Source organism: Pempheris klunzingeri, chromosome 8 (assembly GCF_042242105.1).
Source record: "Pempheris klunzingeri isolate RE-2024b chromosome 8, fPemKlu1.hap1, whole genome shotgun sequence".
Taxonomy (NCBI): domain Eukaryota; kingdom Metazoa; phylum Chordata; class Actinopteri; order Acropomatiformes; family Pempheridae; genus Pempheris; species Pempheris klunzingeri.
This window is the reverse complement of record NC_092019.1, coordinates 15,913,900-15,935,029: the sequence shown is the minus strand read 5'-3', so window position 1 is coordinate 15,935,029 and position 21,130 is coordinate 15,913,900. Positions and strand designations below refer to the sequence as shown.

The 21,130-nt window shown below is 40.0% G+C and overlaps 4 protein-coding genes across 5 annotated transcripts; 2 read left to right on the top strand and 2 right to left on the bottom strand.

Moving 5' to 3' along the window:
• Nucleotides 1–1,116: 1,116 nt before the first annotated feature.
• On the bottom strand, nt 1,117–5,225 carry them4 (thioesterase superfamily member 4). 2 transcript variants are annotated; one of them, XM_070835713.1, is made up of 6 exons: nt 4,871–5,225; nt 3,613–3,802; nt 2,669–2,831; nt 2,399–2,509; nt 1,793–1,917; nt 1,117–1,673 (listed from the first exon to the last, which is right to left on the bottom strand). In XM_070835713.1, exons 1-6 carry the CDS (start codon nt 4,991–4,993, stop codon nt 1,627–1,629), a joined length of 759 nt encoding a protein of 252 aa, XP_070691814.1. In that variant the 5' UTR covers nt 4,994–5,225; the 3' UTR covers nt 1,117–1,626. The 2 variants fall into 2 exon arrangements, with proteins under 2 accessions (XP_070691814.1, XP_070691815.1); XM_070835714.1 differs by having other exon boundaries at nt 4,886–5,225.
• Nucleotides 5,226–6,137: 912 nt separating this feature from the next.
• Nucleotides 6,138–8,522, bottom strand: LOC139205408 (uncharacterized). The gene is made up of 4 exons (XM_070835617.1): nt 7,995–8,522; nt 7,663–7,717; nt 7,168–7,285; nt 6,138–6,941 (listed from the first exon to the last, which is right to left on the bottom strand). Exons 1-4 carry the CDS (start codon nt 8,289–8,291, stop codon nt 6,908–6,910), a joined length of 504 nt encoding a protein of 167 aa, XP_070691718.1. The 5' UTR covers nt 8,292–8,522; the 3' UTR covers nt 6,138–6,907.
• A 983-nt stretch (nt 8,523–9,505) lies between these two features.
• Nucleotides 9,506–12,345, top strand: LOC139205511 (uncharacterized). The gene is made up of 4 exons (XM_070835755.1): nt 9,506–10,057; nt 11,172–11,226; nt 11,338–11,452; nt 11,573–12,345. Exons 1-4 carry the CDS (start codon nt 9,773–9,775, stop codon nt 11,709–11,711), a joined length of 594 nt encoding a protein of 197 aa, XP_070691856.1. The 5' UTR covers nt 9,506–9,772; the 3' UTR covers nt 11,712–12,345.
• Nucleotides 12,346–20,163: 7,818 nt separating this feature from the next.
• Nucleotides 20,164–21,028, top strand: msmp2 (microseminoprotein, prostate associated 2). The gene is made up of 3 exons (XM_070836193.1): nt 20,164–20,272; nt 20,654–20,762; nt 20,854–21,028. Exons 1-3 carry the CDS (start codon nt 20,164–20,166, stop codon nt 21,026–21,028), a joined length of 393 nt encoding a protein of 130 aa, XP_070692294.1.
• The last annotated feature ends 102 nt before the right edge of the window (nt 21,029–21,130 follow it).

The window sequence follows — 21,130 nt, the reverse complement described above, 5'->3', positions numbered from 1 at the left end:
TTGCCACATTTGATAAACAATAACTTTAGTCTTTGGAATTACAGCTCAGTCAGCTGACAGTATGGGTAAAATCATCAAGACTCACTTTGCAGAATGAAAATAATGCCCAGAAACTCACATATGTTGTTGTTCTGCAGCTGTCCAGTACCACTTATCTGAAACAACACCTGTTTTCTTGCCTTCCAACACAATGTAAAGATAACCCCAACATGAAAGCAACGCTTCCCTTAGTCCAGTGTAAATGAAATTTACACTTTTATTTATTCTAAAAATTGTTCTCATTGCTTTCAGTTGTCTGTCATAAGCACACTTGTTTGGCGTCACGGTCTGCAGCAGCTGTCAGAGCAGCACACAGATTACTCACTACAGCGTAATGTGAAATGCCTCCGTCTTCTCTGGTTGTACAAACATGTTTAAAGTGTCAGAGTGAACGAGACAAACCTGCCCATGAACAAAATGATAATCTCTCCTACAATGATTCTGCGCTCGGACTCCGTGTGCCTCCATTTTAAGGCCTGATATTCTCATGGTTTGGAAAGTCACACCTCATTTTCAAATACAACCACATCGACCACACGGTGGCATAACAGTTAACAACCCACACCTGAAAATCAAAATTAAAATGTCTGGTTATGAAGAAGCATGAAACTTTGTCAGAAATGTTACAAAAACTAGATCTGAAGTGACAGCTGTAACTGAGTGTAAAAATAATAAAAAATAATGATGAACGACACATCCTTTAAGTGCATAACTTAAAAAAGCAGCACAACATTCTGCATTTGTCTTAAGTGAATTAACCAAATGCTTTATTTTCTGTAAAAAAAAATCCAGATTTTTATCTAAAATGACAAAACCATTGTCTGTCAATTAAACCTTATGACATTTACAACATATGCCGTTAGTTATATTGGCAGTTGATCAGTGAATTAATGAAAACATAGTGAAGATATACAGTTTAAAGTGTTTTTTGCCAGAAATCTATGGTGATCTATGTACAATATTTACCAAACTTCATAAGTTTTTATCTTACTAGGAGAAACTTAAAATTTTGCGATCCCACATCTAATTCAAAGGCCCAGCATATTAATGATGCAATGATGCAATTTACTTCCTGCTACAAACAACTGCACTTGCAAACAAAACAAAGAAACACGTCATTTGTGTTAGTTATACAATACCAATAGGTAAGGCTTTATTGGAAGAAATAAAAATATTCCTGTACATTTTGAGCATGAAGTTCACCTCTAAAGGCCCCAATGTTACATGAAACCATAGATACTGTCAGTTACAATAAATAACCTTTAACATTAACTTTAATAAATAAAGTTTAGATATGCAATGAGCTGTGACACTAAGCAGAGGTAATCAAGTAAAAGTAATTCATGAAACTGTACAGCTTGTTAGTAATAACATATTGGCCAGCAAAGACGCATGAATATTCAGATATAATAAAATGTAAACATTGTCATGTTCAGAGGAGTTATGTCTTAAACCACCTGACAAATAAGCACATACTCTCCAAAAATACTCCAAACCAATGACACACTCACACATTCACACACACACTCGTTGTGGCCTCAGCTTGCTGACAGCGTTTGGGTCGGTGGAAGGGCCAGTGCGCCCGTGTCACTTCCCTAGTATTAGGTGGCTGACACTGATTGACACGAACAGTGCTGCGCGAGAGGCACGGAGGAAAACAGGTCAGTGATAGTACAGAGATGAGACAAACCACAAGCTTTCACACCGACGTGCCCCATCAGACATGCTGTGTGTGTATAAAAATGTACATTACCTGTTGCCTCTGTGTGCAGTTTAGAGCCGTCGGTGCTGGTGACTTTACACGAAATAAATGTTTTTCGGCCTTCCTTCTTATCCAGAGAGGATTCAAGCAATAACGTGCTTCCCAGTGGGATGGGGCTTGGGACGAGATAAGTGTTTGTTAGGACAACTTGACCACTATTGACAATCGTCATGCAGTACGAAGATGTTAGTTTGGCATCATTATTATTGTTTTGATATCTGGGTTAAGGAGAGTAGAATAAGCAGACTGGAGCATTTGGGCTGACTTTGTGAAGCTAACACTGTTACAGCTACAGAGATCGCTGAACAGAGCATTTAATCAATACATTAAATCATCAGTCAGTGCCATTGCACACTATACCAGCCCAGAGCTGGCTGACATGTGTGACGTCTACTCAACTGCCTGATATACAAGCACAAGCAGACTTATGCAGGGACTAAATAGCGCATGCGTTATTCCCATAAACCCTGCACATGGCAAACTGTGTTCCATGTGAGCAAATAAGGCTCTGCTCTGCTGAACTATATATGACAAAAAAAATCTAGTTACACAACAAATTAATTGTTGCATGTTGATGTCAATATCTTCTTTTTGTACCTGCGGTAGTTAATGTTGAGGTTGCCAGTCATGACAGGTCCAGAGAGAAAAGTACCATGAGTCCCTGTCACAGAATCAATCATAGTGGCTATTGCCCCCCCGTGGACATGTCTGGAAACACACACACACACAAATGTAATGTAAATGTATTCAAGGTAATACTATTGTGATGTTTTCAATATGGAGTACAGATAAGAAGATCAGTATGTAAAAAATACGACAAGACAGACATTTATACATAAACTTGCACCGAATTAACTGTTATCTCACCCTGGCGGTCCCTCCAGTAGGTGTCCAGCCTGGAAAATGCACACACATTTCTGCTCCTCACTGTTAACAAACAAAACATACTCAAATGCTGCCCCCGGCTCTCTGATGTTCCGGGTAAAAAGACGAGCTTTTGACTGGATTATCTTACTTAGATACACTCCACCTGATGGGAAAACACACACAAGTGAACTGTCAGCAGCTAATATCCCAGGGAAAAAAGCATAATAAATACAGTTGCAAGGGGTTGTAGGGTACCAAATATTTTAAGATTTTATGTTTCTGAATGTATAGTCTAAATTGGCAGTGTTACGGGGTCACATAATACTCCACAGGTAAAAATGGTCCCATTACAAATACAAACCACATTCTGAGACTAAACTCCACTACCTTCACCAGCTAGTCGCTAACTTTGTCTGCTGCTGGTGCTGGACAGGTAGTGTACTGTTGGTATTTAGAGCTTTCTCACTGGAAACAGCTGATAGCTGCTGCTGAAAACACCACCACGAGAGCTGGGAGGGTGAACCACTACAGTAAAGCTGCAGGCCGCACAGCTAAACAATGAACTGAAACCGGCTATAAAGCTCAGTGAAGCCAAGGGAAGCTGCAGATTTGACTGATAATTTAGGTTCATCCCTACGACGAAAAGCCTTCCACACTGTCACACTGTCATTTGATACACTGTTATTATAAAAATATTGGTTATACTGGCTTAAAACACGTTACACCCATACATTATTGGGTGGCAGGTAACGTCCACTCAAACCTGTCATGACCACGCTGTGCCCTACAACATAATTTCAACAATAATGCAGTTTCACCTTACGAGGTTGATTATTGATTATTGCAAAGACCTCAAGTCCCATCACTATGCTTACTCCATTTCATGAACAAAACAAACATGCAGAAAGACAGTCAAATATCACAGTCACTGTCTGCTCTTCTACCTGTGGCATACTTGATGACGCGATTGTAGCTCGGCAGTCTCCTCCACGGGCCGTTGCATTTCTCTCCTCCTTCTGTCTCCACCTCACACTGGCTGTTATAATGCTCGTACAACCGCATCATTTCTGGGCCCCACGAGGAGTTAGGCAGGCTGAAGTCTCGAGGCTTGGGGGAAAAGAATGCGGGTAACGCCTGCCGAACAAGGGAAACAGGGAAACACTTTAACAGGGAAATGGGAAAATACTTAACCACTTTAGTCTACTACTAAATCTGGGTCTAAAAGGCTTTGGGGAAAGTAGGTGGTGGGATGATGTGTTGAGACAGGACATGTTTAAGGGTTATGTAACAACAACAAAAAAGACATAAATTCTAGCTTTACAAAGATAATGGTCAGTTTTGATTGACACCATGTGGTAGAAAATGACTGCATATGTCCATTGCTGAGTCACTTAAACATTAAATTAACTTGAATAACTGGTTAAGGGACATTGCGACCTTAGACACCAGAAAAGGTTCAGACTGTTGTAAAGATCTGAAGACCTTGCAGGGTCTCAGTTTCTTGAGATATGCTTGATAAGAGGAGATGACAAGATGGCCGAGAAGAGCCATGCACACCCGTCTTTGTGACCTTGTTTTCTTGGATGTACGTCACCTATGGGAAGTGTTTTTGCCAAGCAAAAACACACATAACCGCTGCTGTTGTGCACAGTCTTGCTGGAGACAGTCCAGAGAATGTCAGAGACCATCAGAGAAAAATAACTTAGTCATTTCACTTAATGTTTATGAAGCTGTAGCTTGCAGTGGACTTGGTCTAGACTGCAATATATTGAAATGTGTTTCTAATATTCTTCCCCCCTCATGTTTGTAAATATAAAACATTAGCAACGTCTTTAAAAATCAGTCCAGGTTAACACCACTGCAAACTACAACCTCAATAATACACATACCCAATCAGGGAAAGTTTATATGAACAGAGCAAAGGTCATATGCTGTGATACAGACTTTTATCTATGTTGTTCAGCCTCGTAGTTCCATTCATAAAAACTGACATATAAATACTAAACAATAGATTTGAGCATTGTGCGTAGACTTGCGTGTTATATTTTGAGCTCCTCTTGATGTCAACAGTGTTTGTACAGAAACTCGCTTAACGAACCAAGTGCTTCACTGTACTGACAAACATCTGGAACCCCATTAAAAAAGATCCGACCAGTCATTTCAGGCACTTTCCTTCAAACCAGTTTCTTGTAGGCTACCTACCACCATGGTCCGTACAGAGGAGATCCTGGCTGAACCGCTGCTGGCCGGATGGCTGAGTTGAGCCATTATGGAGTATGAGAGCGAGCTGAGGCGGTGAAACCCCTTGAATATACTCTTTGCCATCTGTACACTCTTTTAAATGAGGTGGATGGCAGAGAAAGTGATCCTGACAGAGCTGCCTATACTTTGATCTAGATAATTGTACCTATACCGCCTCTGTAACAAAGCACTACGGTTAAAGTAAACACTCAGCTGTTTACTACTCTAGTGTTTGTGTTTAACCATCTAGAAACATAAAAATAAGCCCTGATGTCACAAATTTGCTTCACCGGTGACTTTCATGTGTCATCCGGTGTCATCAGACCAGCGAATATTAACTTCCGGTACTACAGCGTCATTCGGGTCACGTGGTTTCCCTCTTGGGCTGTGATTGGCTGAGGAGAACACTCTGAGTGTAGCTACACACTTTTGGACAGATGTTTTCATTTGTAATAATTTCACACTTGGCTTTGCATTTAAATATGAAGATTTGATTTTTTGGGGGGGGTATCCACATGTGTAGTACACACCAGATACCAGATACATAACATTTTTTTTAAATCCTAACCACCTATCCAACCATCCTAATTCTCCTGGCATATTCTCCTTCCATATGACTCCTGGCAGTCCTATCAGTCAGTGCAACAGTGGTCAATGTAGACCAAACTGTGGATCACATTTAAATGCTTTGACACAAAATGTATTAATATACCACATCTGTCAAATGAAATTAATTCTGACTCAAACTCAGCCACCACCAAAACCTGTATTTACAGTTCATTTTGCACATCTTGCACGTTTACATTTTATGCAAGAAAAACTGTTATCTTTACATGCCCAACCCTGTAAAGGAATTACTAGGAATTCTCATGGAGGTGTTTACAGAAAAAAAAAAACTATACTGAAACATATTACAGCATATCTGATTCATTTCTTTAACATATACTAGACCATTTAAGATATCCTTCATATGCATAGACATATTAATAAAATGTTAATAACATGTTTATCAACTGTGATGTTAAGATGTTAAAATGTTTTGGCAGACAGTTTTACAAATGGGCAACAACAAAATAAATGTATAGTATCCTCTGGGTATCTACCACAGAAGCAGCAACAATAAATATTTATTTTATTAATTAATTTATAAATCTCTTTTAACACATTGAAGTGTTGTCATAATCTATATATGCAGTTTTAACACTTGATTGAAAAATATACGGAAGCCGTCGTTCTTAATCCTTGGTTCTGCACTAGGGGGAGGCAGAGGAACATGCCATCGAACTGTTATCATTTATCATTATTTGATTACTGATAACAAGATAGATTCATATGTTGCATCAACATATTAAAATTATTTTCATCTCGGTTTAAAGTAGAATATTATATCTTGTAAAAACCAGACAATATGGGGCAAATCTGGATTATTGTGGCTTTAATGATTATAATATGTCCTTGACAGGTACCATTTATTTTGAGTGTGTTTCACACTCCAACATGTGGCATGATGCAGTAATTTCATGAAGCTTATTGCTCCACTCAGTCCTGTAGATTTGGTTAACAAATTCTTCCAAACACACACACACACACACAGAGGATTACTTTCCTAGGTGCTGGTGTCGCTCAGGTTTCGCCAGTGGGCAGGGCAACAGAAACATGTACAATGTACATGCCTCAGGCATTCTGGTTCAGGTGCTACTCACAGTCGCTTAACCACTTCAACAAGGAGAAGCCATTTTTGATAATGACTACACATGACACATAAGTTAATTTATTTGAGGATACAAAAGGCCAAACTAGAGCCAACCAACCAACACAACCACATCAGAAAATGTTATAAAACTATGTTACATCTTTTCCAACACAAATTGTTTTTACTTTGTCATAATAAAAAAGCAACAATCTGTAACCACATGAGTAATATTGTGAAACGTATCCTTGTGTGCATGCTTCTTTTCTGAAAAGCTCACAGTCAGTGTTGAATGTTGAGGGTCGACTTTATTTTGGAACTTCTGCGATTCCACACAGCCTCCTATAAAATTAAGAAAAGAACAAAACAAAAGTAAATTTAGTGCTGGGACGAAGTTGCCTTACATCTTTACTTTTACAGCCGTGGCTCCATTATGTGCTCCTGCTCTGTGATGGGATAGGTTTATAAGGTAGGAACTGCGAGGCCTGGGGCTCTCTGATGTTCTGGACTGCTCTAGCTGACCACACACTCTCATTGTGCGGATGCAAGAAGGCGTTTCAAATCTTACCGTGCCTCCTCATTGGTTGTATCCGCAAAGACACAAATAGCTTTGTCTCTATCTAAAATCTGTTGTTTCAAGTGCTGAATGTCTGCCTCTGCTGCCTTTTTGGCCTCTCCGTGATCACCTGAGGAAAAGACAGTAAGACAAATGTTTATTCCACAGGGTGTAACAAAATAAGAAGTTCCATATTTAATAAATTAAAATGTTAATGGCAGTTGCTACTTTTGCTAAAGTTGGATTTGTTTCAGCTAGGATAAGCAGTATGCAGCTCAGTGGGCTGTTTGCCTGGAGCCCCGTAGCCCTGTCACATCTGGTTCCACTGGTTCCTAAAAAGGCATTTATCCCAGAATGCCTTGTTAACGGGGATCTACAGAGCCCTGTATAGCAAAACAGTGCCGACCCATCTGCTTTTTAAAATACCAACAGAAAGCTTGATTAAGGTGAGCTGATATCACCAGACCAGGAGGAGAAAGCATTCACAACAACCGGCATTAAACTCACGTTTGAGTTTATTCATGGCCTCTCTCACATCAGTCTCTTTCTTCTTGGCAGTTGCCTAATAAAAACACAGGTGGGAGCATTTTTCAGCAGTTAGATTAATGCATGAGGTGGGGAAAGGACCATTCAGTGGAGACATATATCAAATATGTGGGTCAAACAGCATACTGGAGGAACAGCAGTTTTACTACAACTTCACACAGTCAACATTAGACGCCATGTGCATCCTTGAAAGTGATACTTAACTGCAAATAATGTGTTTGTAGGTTGTGCAGCAGTGTATGTATAGTCAGTAACACCATTGTAAGATAAACTGCAGGTGTACGCGTCCTTACCTTGTCTGTGTCACAGGTCTGCAGAATTTTAGCAAGGTCCTGAGCTGATTTCTCAGCGCCTGCCTTGGTCTTCTTCAGCTCGTCCATCTTGATGTTGATGGACGACAGCGCTGTCTTCAGGTCCTTGATTTTGTCTTTCACTTCGATCATGGCTGCCTCTTTCTTCCTGGCCTCCGCCGACTTCTTCACCATGCGAGTTTTCAAATTGCGCAGGTCCATCTCCTGGCGCACGGCCTGGAAAATCATTACAGCCATCACAGCCGAGCTGAGGCCAACTAAAACAACCAAGAGCTTCATCTCTGCTGAAACAAGGACACGACTGGATCAACGACGGGCCAAGTGTCGGGGACTGTTGCCGGTCCACTCGTCGTTCATTCCGGGTATCTCTCCGCCCGTGCACGCGTGTCTCCTCCACTGTGATCAGAGTACCTGTAACCTGCTCTACCTGCTCAACAAGCTGGGCGTGACGTGACATTCCACCTATTTCCCCGTGTGGCTCTCGCTCTGTCCCCTGGTGGGCGCGCACACGCCCTCAGTGGATCGCCTGAGTGTTTCCTTTGAACACCTGCTTTCATTTGGCACCGTTTGGTTTCAACCAAAATCAGAAGAATCACCTGAATGGCATCATTTAGGCAAAAACACCACACCGACAAATATACAATCTCAAGATCTTTGCTCCTGTCACTCATCAGTTCAACTGATAAAATGTCTGTTAAAATGGACTGGCATGAGCACTGATCACTAAACATTAACCAAGTGAATTTACTCAAGTAATGCACTTAAATACAGTTTTGATCATGTTCTGCCCTGAGCCATGTTGTGCTATATTCCAGAGGGAAATATTGCAGCCTATATTTTACTACTTTTACCTAATCAGCCTATTTTACACAGTAAGATTTTACATAGCTATATAATACAGGCAATACTAATATTTTAAAATGACGCACTGTTATAAATCAAACTACACAGCAGTATATGAAATACCAACACTAACAGTAAGGTCCTGCCCACATGAATGTATCAATGATAATATTAAAATAATACAAAATATATAATAATATAACAATCTCAAAGGCGCCATTCTGCATTGAATGTACTCCTGATACTTAATATTGCTCATGCTTCTACTCCACTCCTACTTTCGCCCAAGGGAAATTTTAAATGCAGATTTTCTTATATCCAAATAGGTACTGCCACTTTTACTTAATAGGAAAGTCGGAATACCTCCTAATGTTTCTGAGTAAGGTTGAGAAAAATATGATTAAAAAACTAGTCCCACGACGGGGAAATGTATTATTTTAATACTTATTTTAAATTGTACTATTTTAAATTGGAAGTTTAAATGAGTTTTTTGAGTGCTGTTAGATACACAGAGAGATGAAACACAGGCTGTGCTGCTTATCTACAGTCACATGTGACTTGATCCTAAGGTAGACCTGTGGAGTTTGATCTCAGGTGAGCAGGGCCAACCTGTCTCCTCCGAGGACTCATGCAGGAAGAGGGCGTGTTTCTCCTGACAGACCGGGGAAATGCTGCGCAGCTCGGAGCCGACACTCATGAATAGATGTCCAGCCCATACAGGTGAGGCTGCCTGCTCGCTTCATTGATTTAGACTCGGCAAACACAGAGAGGTGTCACCTGGGCGACGAGGAGAGCAGCCCTGAGTCCCACATGGAAGTTAAAGGAGCAGTGCTGTGACACCTGCAGGAACAAGTGTAGCTGCCCCAACATCAAGGACAAATACCCCCACTGGGAAGGATCACGGCCCCCTTTAAAGGATGAAGGTGCAGTTGTTCCTATGTGTGACAATACTGGTGTCTGTCGCTTTGCTGACAGTCACGAAAATACGGAAGAAAGAGCGCGAAAGGGAGGAGAAACGGAGCAGGTTTGAGGACATCAAGCTGCAAGTGACCTACGATGTGCTGATGGAGTATCAGGCCGAGAAGACAGATTCGCAGAAACGCCTGGATAAGATCCAGAGTGAGCAACAAGCGCTGGAGAAAGAAGTGGCCACGCTCCAGGCCAAAGCAACAAACACCAAGGGGGAAGTGGAAATCTGCCAGGTAGGGAGGCAATGGAAGATGCGAGAAGAGAGAGTCTGAATGGTGATCCCGTGCTGAAGTTGTGCTGGATTTAGTTTGCACTCAGAGTAGTTTACACCCGGTTTTGTCCTGGTCAAAAGGGAATTAAATGCAACTTAAAGAGGAACTCACACTTAAAGCAGGGCGAGGGAGGTAAAGGGTTAAATGTACATGGTTGTGTGAGCAATGGGATTATTGTTTGAAATGTAGTCTATGTCTGTGGGGGAACAACAGATTTGACTGCCACGATAAGTGTAAGCACAAGCTAAAGAACACACCTAACCTGTTTCACCAGGTAAGGGCGTGAACTTGTATCATCAGCACCTGCCAGAAAATCCAGCCTGTCTTGTCAGAGCAGAGGCCCGCACACACCAGTAATACTTGTTTCTGGTATTTTTAATTGTTAAACCATTTATTTTTCGAGATGTAAATTCATCTACTGTCCCTGCTGGTGTAGACGTGACAGGCCTCAGCCTCCATGAGGTCACAGGCCTTATCGAGCCTTATCACAGTTGGCGTTGCTCTAAAAAAGATGTTGTTATTAATAGTTTTACAAAAATGAAATATAGTATGAATGAGAAATGTTATCCGTCCCCTCCGCTCCTGTCTCTGTCCCCTGGTGGGCCCCTGCCAAAATGAGTTTTTGTTCATATTTGCCTACATTTAACATCATAATACGGCACGTAATGCTTGACGGTGTTCATCTGCTGTGCTGTCAAGTGAGATCGAGTGAGGACATTCAGAGCTGAGCAGTAGCTCTGTGTGGTTTATTCATGGGAATCAGAATTACCATTTACATACCTATCATCATCCACCCCTTTACTGCCCTTCATGAACTGTCTGTGCAGAGTTGATCTAGTCGCTTCACTGCGCATTAAGGATATTCTAAGGATATATCATGAATAAAGGCCTCTGAAAATGGCATAATGCGAAAGGGATCAACAAGTTTTCAGAAAAAGGGGAGAAATAATCTTGTGCCGCCTAATAAAGGGACGACATGTTGATGGAGAAAGTGTATCCTTGTACTTGATGAGCAAGGTTTCTCTGACAAACTCAGGTTTGTGTTGCTCAGTAAGTTTCTCTTTTCCACTTGCAGAATTCTACAAAAGACAGTTTGCCATCAGTAGAAACAGAATTCAATAATCTCAAAGGTAGGTGCTGATTTATGGGCTTTAATACCAAAACTGGGCATGTATTCATGAACATTGCTTTTAATTTGTGATGCACTTAAAATTCCTCATGCCATATGATAATGCTTACAGCTGAAACCGAAAAGGAGAAGACCAGCTGGTCAACAGAGGTGGAAACGCTGAAACAGCAACTGGAAGCAAAGAGCTCAGTGTGCAACTTTTTGAAAGAGGGATCAGAACCAGCAGGGTATGGTTGCTACTTTACTGGAAATATATAAAATACTTATACAGAGTGCACTCAAATGTCCATAATATGTATATATCAATGCATTCACTACATTTTCTATTGCTGAACTTTCTCTTAAAGCAACCTGTGTGCAAATGCAGCGATTGCAGAGGCCCCTAAACAAGAGGAACCAAAAGCAGAAGCTCCTAAACAAGAAGAAGCTAAGGCAGAGCCTCCTAAACAGGTGAAGCATAAAGGAAAGGCCCAAAAGAAGGCATGAGGTATTACAGCCTGTGTTTCACACAGCAACACTTCATCTGTTAAAATACGTTTTTGACACATCACAACCAGACCGCTGCGCCTTGTTTTACTGAGTCAGTGTCTTATGTGGTACAGATACTGACAGGAGCCTGTACTATGAAGTTTTGTAGTTGCTTGGGATATTAATAAATATTCCTTTTCAACTTGTTATTTATTTTTATGCAACAAAAATAGGAAAAGTGAAGAAACATTGTGATAATAATGGGTCATTTTTTTGTGTTTGTTGGTGTAAAATGCTTTGTAATAAACAAATTGTGTCCCAATGCTAATAGTTTGTGCTGGCTAGTCCAAGAGTCCATTCCTACATGTTGTAACTGAAAGGCAATGTGAGAAATGTAAGAAATCATTGACTAAATAGAGGAGTGGCGCAGGTGGACTCACGGTGTCCATGATGTATACTCATGCAAAATGTTTTTTTCCACTATAATTCAGTGAGGGAAAGAAAATGAATACACTCATGTGAAGCTGTCAGAAATGACCCTTCAACATAAATGTACATCTCTCCTACATTTGATCAACTATTTTATTTATACTGAAACTAATATTCCACCGCTTCCTACCATATATATGTTACAATAAACAGTAAAGTTACATTAAAAACACCACACTGGGTCCTCCAGTGTCTCTCTTTGTCTATTTCCTCAGGCCTGTAGGGCAGTAAGGAGCCCACATGAATAACTTTGGGGCCCAGAACTCCCACGTGGCACAGGGGCCCGAGGAGTTCAGGGCTAGGGCCTAGGTCCTAGGGCTAGAGCCTCCTTTTAAAGTGACTGTTATTTCTTTTTGGAAAGCCTCAGAGCTAATTCAGAAGAAGGGATGTCCTGATTTTATGCTCCTCATCTGATCCTTTTAAAATTGGGTATATGCTAACTAAATCCAATCAATCCCACATTTGTTTTTGTTTATTTTTCCATTTATGTTACATTAATTATACAGCATATGGGCCAGAACAGCAAAAAACACAGTAAAATTGATACAGAAATTTAAATCAGAAAAGCAGAGTAGCTGTGTGATACTTTGTGTAGTGTGCTGTAGTATTTTGTGTAACATCTGTGCCTATAGTGTCCTATAACGTTTTGAGAGCCTAGAAGGAATAAACTTAAAGGGAACATTCTTTGTTGTAAAAAAAAAACAAATGTAGCTAAATGGGAACCTTGAGGAGACATTACAGGAAGGTTGTGTGTTTGCTGAGTAGTGTTCACGTGTACATATCACACACACACACACACGTCATCATTGCTTCGAGAGAGTAAATTACACTCTCAGTGTGTCAGACTGTGAAGCACAAAACACAATGTACACAACAGTGAGGGTGTGGGGCTTTAATAGACACAAGGTTGTGAAAAACACTAACCAGTATCCTGGCGTCACAGGCAATGATTAACATACATTGCTGCTGTATCATTGCCCCTATTAAAGGATTTATTGTGATGCATTTGACTGCATGTAAATAGGGAACACTGAAATACAAATTACTCAGCAGGCAGAGAGAAAAAAGAGAGACCAAATTCTCCTCTGTCCATTTACTTTGGCAGTGTTCAACTTACATGTCTGTACCTCTGTTTTGTGTGTGTTGCTGCAGTATGTTGTGCTTTTTTTGGCCTTTAGATTTCCCCAAGTTTTTTTTCCCTCTGTTAGATAACTCCTCTACCTCCAAAGCTGAAATCCTACAGATAGGTATTGAATAATCGTTGTTAACCTTGTCTGCCTGTCGCTTTCTTACTGACCCTGCCTCAGGGTGTGTGTGTGCGCGTGTGTGCATGCACGCATGTGTGCATATTTGTGTGTGTAAGAGAGTGGGAGAGATCACAGCACTGTCCAATCAGAGAAACCCAAGCCTTTGTCTGTCACTCTCTATAAACTTCACTTTTCCCCGTGAAGCTCTGGCTGCACAGTTTGTATTCTGGCTAATCCTAAAGCTTCATCATGGACTTTTCAGTAAAATGTTAAGCCTGAGTTGTGTTTTTGGGTGGAATTATATTTTAAACCTAAACAATTGCACCACAATCCTGATCACACAAAAGAAACTTGAAAATACGCTTTCGTTTTGGGATTTTTAGCTCCTAGAATAATGGTGGAACAGCAGCACTGTAACAGGTTCCTGTTAGATAGTTGAACACATTTTCACCTCTCTGGAACATTTTCTACAAACATAAGTGCACTCAAAGATAAGTGTTCATAAGTTCAGGTTAGTTTTTATCATAGGGTATATATAGGGTGATTGTTTTTCATTTGGCGTAACAGGTGCTTCTTTTATTTATTTTTATTTCAACCTCCTGCAAGGTTCCAGATTAATTTCCTTACATTTATTTATGCAATTGCAAAGAATACATTGAAATGAATAGATGGTGGTCATGACTGTTCGTTAATGATGTGACTGCTTGATGGGAGTTATGCAATCATTACGTTCAATATTTTCTTATCATTTTGCTGGCTGTTTGTATTTGTGGGTCATTTTAATGTGATGTTATGGTGTAATGATGTAACCCACTGATGTGAAGTCTCTTTTTAGATTTAAAAATGTAATTACACATAATTATTTAATTCTGTACTTTTCCCTTTCATCCATCTTCACTAGCATCTTATGTTATCTGGATTTACCATTTGGCAAAATTAATGGCTGTAAATGGATTTTGCTCATTTGTAAAAGTATCGAATTTTATATTGATGTTTTGTATAATTAGATATTTTAGTTCTTTTCACATAAAAGTACATGGGGTCAGTCTCAAACCGCATGATCAGTTCAACTGAAATGAAACTGAAAATAACTTTGACCTGTTCAAACATTTTGATCTTTGAATTGTTAGTGATGGTTCATAAATAGGCAGATAGATTTGAACCTTGGACTGTGTCAGAAGTAAATTATTTTGCTCTGTCAATTCATAGGAAGTGACTACAAAATAACTTCAAGTGAATAATGAGACCGAAAAAGACCATGAACAATGTTTTGAGCATGATTTATTTAAAGGATTCATTTAATAAAATCCACTTATAGTTCCTTTTTAATCATTTTTCGGCTTTTTATTACTCTGTCATCCCTCACTTTTCCTCACACTGCCCTCCATCTGTTGAGATTAAAATGCTCCCCCCAGGCTCACAATTAATCAGAGGGCTATCATTCCGCCCCAGTAGGCTCACAAGGTCAGCATCATACCAGGCGAGGAAACGGAGACAGTGGAGGGGGGACATTCAGTCCGACTGATGTCATAAACGAGGGCTGCTGTTCATGAAATGTACTGTCTAATCTCATGCGTCTGTGTGGAGATTTGAAACATAGGATACAATGTACCTTTGTGGTAATAATAGCATGTCACTGATGTTGTTTGATACTTGTAGATGAAGTTGATAGTTCTGAAATAGCCAAAGTGGCCTACTGAATGTCTCTATAAATCCTATATTTTGTTCTAGATATTGAATAAATTCTCACAATGTACCTCTTATCACCTACACCTGTTCTACATCTGCTTCATGCTGATTAAAAACAAAAAGCCTGACTCACCCGCAGGTGAAAGTGTTGTGTTCTTCATTAACTATCATATCTGACAGACATGAAGTCAGCACGTGTTACTGTCCCACACTATCTCCCAAACACAGAGATGGCGTGATAATACCATCACCAGCCATCTGAACAACCAGAGGTCATCCTGACAGCCAGAGGTCACCTTGAAACTGCCCTGATGATGTGAATCTAACATCGTCAGTCAAATGGTGCTACTGTTAAGTGACACAGATTATAAGTGTGGGACAATTCAAAATGCAATATCTCTAGTGGCGTGTTGATCTTGACCAAAATAACACATACTGTCTTACCTGCTGTGTGTTACAGCAGGAGGAAGTAGTGAGGCCTATTTAAGATAAAACTATAGACTTTGGGGTAAAAACACTCCGCTACAAGTAAAAGTCCTGCGGTCAAAAACTTAATCTAAGTAGAAGTACATAATACAATACATAGTACACAAGTATTGAGATTAAAATAATATATTTTCAACACTAAAAGTTCTCCTTAGGCCGCAATGAATACTCTGTGTAGCATAAAATGGAAATACTCAGCACCTCAAAATTCAGTACTTGAGTAGATGACTTTTCACCACTGCCAAAAACAAACACCAAAAAACCATCAAGGCTTTGATGGGCATGAAAGTTTTACCATCAAACCTAGTCAGTTTTGGGATTGAAAATTAGAGCGAATTCATTCATAATTAATTCATTCATTCATAAACCACACGTAGAGAGTGGATCAGTTTCTCCAAGGGTGACATCCATAACATCTCCTGACACTGTACCAGTCTACAGATTTAAGGGGTGTTCTCTTTGCCACATCGAACAAATATCCAATAATCTTTGCACACTCGCTTACATTCTTGATGCAAACCTGGATGCACAATAGGAGAACACTGTTGCACATCTCACATGCACATACTTTTGATGATCATTTCGATGTTGTGAAGAACAATTAACTTTAAGATGCTGATTCTGGTTGGAATTCATATTTACACATTTGATTTCCTCACCCCTTTCTTTTATGGTATTAATCAATTAGCAACAAATATTATTGTAAAATATTATTGTAAAAATGAATATACTATGACTACCTTAACTGCATCCTTTCTAAATGTAGTCATTTGAGATGTTAGTCATTTGATATATTTGAATTGTTAAAGGAAATATTAGTAACAGGATACAACTAGTGACTTAGTGAAGTTACCATCATGTGCTCTCGCTTGTCCTCCCTCCAGGCAATAACTGAAAGTTATTTGACTCTGCATCTGCGGTCATATGTGTGTGTGTGTGTGTGTGTGTGTGTGTGTGTGTGTGTGTGTGTGTGTGTGTCTGAGAGAGAGAGAGAGAGCTCACAGTAGGATGAACATCACATCTATTGATCAGGCTAATGTGGGGAGGAAAGGCTGCAGGCCAGAGAAAACTGATCAATACACGTCTAATTACATAGGGCGCTGAGTGTGTCTGCTACTGAAAGAGTGAGGTAGGTGGTCCCCCCAAACTCACAGGGTTGCATATATAAATGCTGTCCCACAGAGGAATTGCTCACACAACTCATAGCTCACACACACACACACACACACACACACACACACACACAAACAGTCACATTTTCTAATTCTTTTTTCATTTTCACACAGTAACAACATTTTCTTACTAGCACCTCTTATTTTACCTCTGCCAGGACACTGGGACACTGTGTGTGGGTAAAGAGAATTGGTGAGTATCCTCTGATTTGTATTCTCCATGTGAATCTCACCACTTCTTTTCCTGCGACTGTTTCCCATCAGCAGTGTCTCTCCTGAGGCAAATAGAGATCTCTGATTCCATGTGTTAGTGACTCCCTCCCTTAAGGCCTTCCCTCTGTCATATCCCTCTTGTGACAGCTCTTTCTTCATTTCATTATACATACCGTGTGCATTCTGTGGTATTGTCTGTGTCCCACATTCAAGCTGACTGACAGTGTTGTGTTTTCAGTATCCCTGTCACTGCCTTGTTTATTCTAACTGCACCGTCTCTCTTATCTGCTACAGGCTTTTCCAGTCTGCTGAGGCTCTGACCGGCTAGAGGCTGTGTGATATGTTTGATATTCGGTTGTTCTTGTGCTGTATCCTGTCAACTAAATATCAGACATATTCCTACAGAGTCTGGCACTGACTTCTGATGCTTGAGACGCTTCAGACAAAAATTTTCAGGTGAATGATTTTGGATGGTGAATTTTACATTATTTGTATTGTTGTTCATTGCTACATATTGTAAAATATTAATCTTCACTTCGATTCTTTCTGTTAAATTGCGATTTCTTCAGTTAATCTCCTTGAATAAAGTGTGAACCTACTTAATTAGTATTATGGTGCTTAGCTGTTAGAAAGTAAAGTAAAACATTAGCATGGATTTATTAATGATTAGGATGATCTGAATGTCCTTCATGAAAAAATAAATATATTATAAACAGAAATGACCTTGAAGTTTTCTCTTTTCATTCCCTCTCTCAAACACACACACACACACACACACACACACACACACATACAAAACAATCTCTTAAACAAGTCTGACACTCGAGGCTTTATAGTCTTTTTGTGTGTGTCAGTACATCCCGTTCTGTGAGTGAACAGGTGTTTTACACCATACAGGTTTGTGACATTAGGGGTTATAAACAAAGCCAAGCCCGACACAAACAAACAGCCTTTTGTCTTAGCAGAGCAGAGAGAAGGCAGTCACGTCACTCTCTCTAACATTGTCATTCCCTCCCTGATGAGCATTTTTCGTTTTTTTTTTTCAGTAGGAATCTACAATCAAGGACATTTTTCAACATCTCCATGCAGGACATAAATGAATCCTGATGGCGTGTTTAGATCGTCTGCTATGATTCATTACTGTCTCTTTGATTCACGTCCTATTCACATCATGAGTGAGCTATATGCATCAGATTCTATTTTTATACTTTAATTAATTGATTTTACATAGAAGGGACGTGCTTTTGAACTTTTAGTAAATTGAATGCCCCCTCTCCCAGTCTTGAACATGAGGAAAGGGCATTTTATTATGTAATAGTCCATTTTCTGAGGAGTAATAAGTTACATCTGAATGTGCACAGGCCTGTAGGAGCACTGACTGGAAAATCAGTTGTGCTGATGTGAGTAAATAACATGCTTTCTAATCAAATGAGGATGGGAGTACACTTTATGAACATGTAGCCAGCAACCAGGTATCACAAACTGACGTATTCAGCTTACTTTACAACTACACTGTAATGTGAACACCAAGCCATTGAAGGGTTGCAAAGATGGTTGCATGGCTCATGTTTCAAGGGTGCACAGTACACAGTTTTGAAACCAAAGCTAACAACAATTAGGAAACTGGATAAACAGGTTGAGGTGCACAGAAGCCGTCTGTTAAGAATGTGAATACACGTGAATGATATAAGCACCACAGAGGGTATCTGCACTGTGAGCGTGTTACCCTGTGTGTGTCCGTGTAGCACGTCTGATCTGCAGTCACCTCTGAAGACCAATTTCAGGTTTGATTTTAAACCTGCTGATCCAATTGAGGATGGTCGTCTAATTTCAGACAAAAACTACCTCTTAATTTGTAGTCAGTGCAGGTTCAACAGGGGCTAAAGTGAACTGTGTGCTGCTCACTGATGATAGCTTAAGGTTAAACCTCTGGGCTGAAATCTCCTCAAAAGTGACAAACAAATCTGTGTGTGTGTGTATGTGTGTTTGTGTGTGTAAGTCCACATACAGTAGGTGCATGTTATCACAGGCCTCAGGGTGGTTAAGTCAAACAACTCCCAGAACAAAGAAGAAAAACACTGAAACCCATCCTCCAACATAAAAATAGCCTCAGATATAACCAAGGAGCCCTCAAATATCATGCCCCCTCTGCTGCCCCTGAAAAAAAAAACACAGAATGACGCAAAAACATACCAATGTCTAAGAGACTTTTAATAGGAAAATTAAACTAAAGTTCACTGACTCGTGTAAAATCATGTTCAGAATCCTGTAATTTGCTGGATGATTCATTAACAATATGATATGAAATTGAATCAAGTAACTGATGTGCATCAATGAATTTGATCATTAGTCGGTTGTAAGAGAAAGATAATTATCAAAAACATAGAAAGCAAATACAATATAAAGAGTACTACATTTTAGGAATAAAAACAAAAACCTTGGTCTTGTCCAGATTACTTTGCCATTACACATTCTTCTCATTGGATTGGATGATGGAAAATAAGCATACATGCGTCTGGATGTTGAGCAGGGGTCAGGGGTTCATACTCGTACCCACACATGTGGCTCCCGTGCAGGACAATAGGCCGCTGGCTGGTTGCCCTGTGGATGGTGTCACCATTAAGATCAACTGATAGGGTCAAATGGCACCCTCTGAGACAAATGTTATCTGAAAGAGTGCACACTGTATACTCTGGGGCAGTTTCTGTGAAGCACTGAAAGAGGCGAATGACGAACATTGTAGTAGTAATGCTTGTCTGCATAATGTATGTGTGTGAGTGCAGATATAGACTGTTAATTAATGGGTGAGGGGGAGTGTTGGGGGGGTGGACAAATAGCAACGAAGAAAGTAGAAAAGGGCGCGTGATAAAGACGTGCTGGTTCAGTATAAATATCCGAGAGCATAGAGAGAGAGTGCATCAGTTCAAGAGTGGCACCAAGGAGGAGGCAGAGAGAGCCAAAAGGGGCAACGAAGGAAGGATAGAAAGATAACAAGAAGGGTGAATGAAAACAAGAGGGACAGAAAGACAGGAGCTGAAAGAAAATACAGCAAGGGAAGGTGTTTTATAGTGAAAATAGGTAAGACTAACAATCTGACATTTCTCTTCTGTGGTTCTGATGCATTTGGTGTCTTTTTTTCTACCTGAGCACTGCTTCTTATTCTTTTTTTCAGAAATGGCGAACACAGCAGGAGGAGTGCTTTTGGCTTTACTGTTGTTCCTGAGTGCCAGCGTACCATGCTTTTCTGTGTATAACAGTGGCGAGTGCTTCTTTAACACTAAAGGTATAGTGTGTGTATGTAAGTGTGTGTGTGTGTGTGTGTGTGTGTGTGGATATAATGTTTTCATCTGTCTACACGTCTGGTACAAGAATTAACTTAAATACATTCTTAGGGTACTTGTATTTTACTGTTATGCTACTTTATACTTAATCACTATGTTTCAGAAGGAGCCATTGTGTGTTAGATTTTCATCCAAAACATATGACCAGTTTATGAAATATGATGCATAGTTACATAATAAATAACTCATGTATAAAGTAGTCAGCATTTAAATGCTGCTTAATGCATCAGTCATAATGAAACTTGCTTTATTAAATAACAGTATGGAAGGGACAATTCTGTGTGATTTACATCTAAGTTTTAAGTGATATGTTTAATTCTCAGGGAGCTGCGAACACATGGGACAGGTGTATGGGATAGGAGAGAGCTGGATAACCAGTGACTGTTACCAGTGTGTCTGCATGGAGCCTTTTGGAGTCGGATGCTGTGACCAGTGAGTTTGTTGTTAATTCATAATCAGCACAAAAAGTACTTAAACTTATTTGGACGTAGCGTACATGCTCTAACTCTGATCTTCCCCACAGTGGATCTAAACCTGTGGACTATCCAGACTGGTGTGAGATCATCCGTAAACCTGACTCTTGCACTAGTGTTGCAGTGATGAGGGTCAATCATAAACTGCCCTGCCTTTGGGGACGAGGGCGTTTCAGACCAGCTGCAGGACAACCATGGAAATCTGACAATGATCCTCTGTTTTGAGGTCAGCAACTGATGAAAAAAAGCAGCAATATAACAGTGTGTGATGTTTATTTTGGATTCAATAAATGAAGACCACTGGTTTTATTTTATCATAAGGTTTGT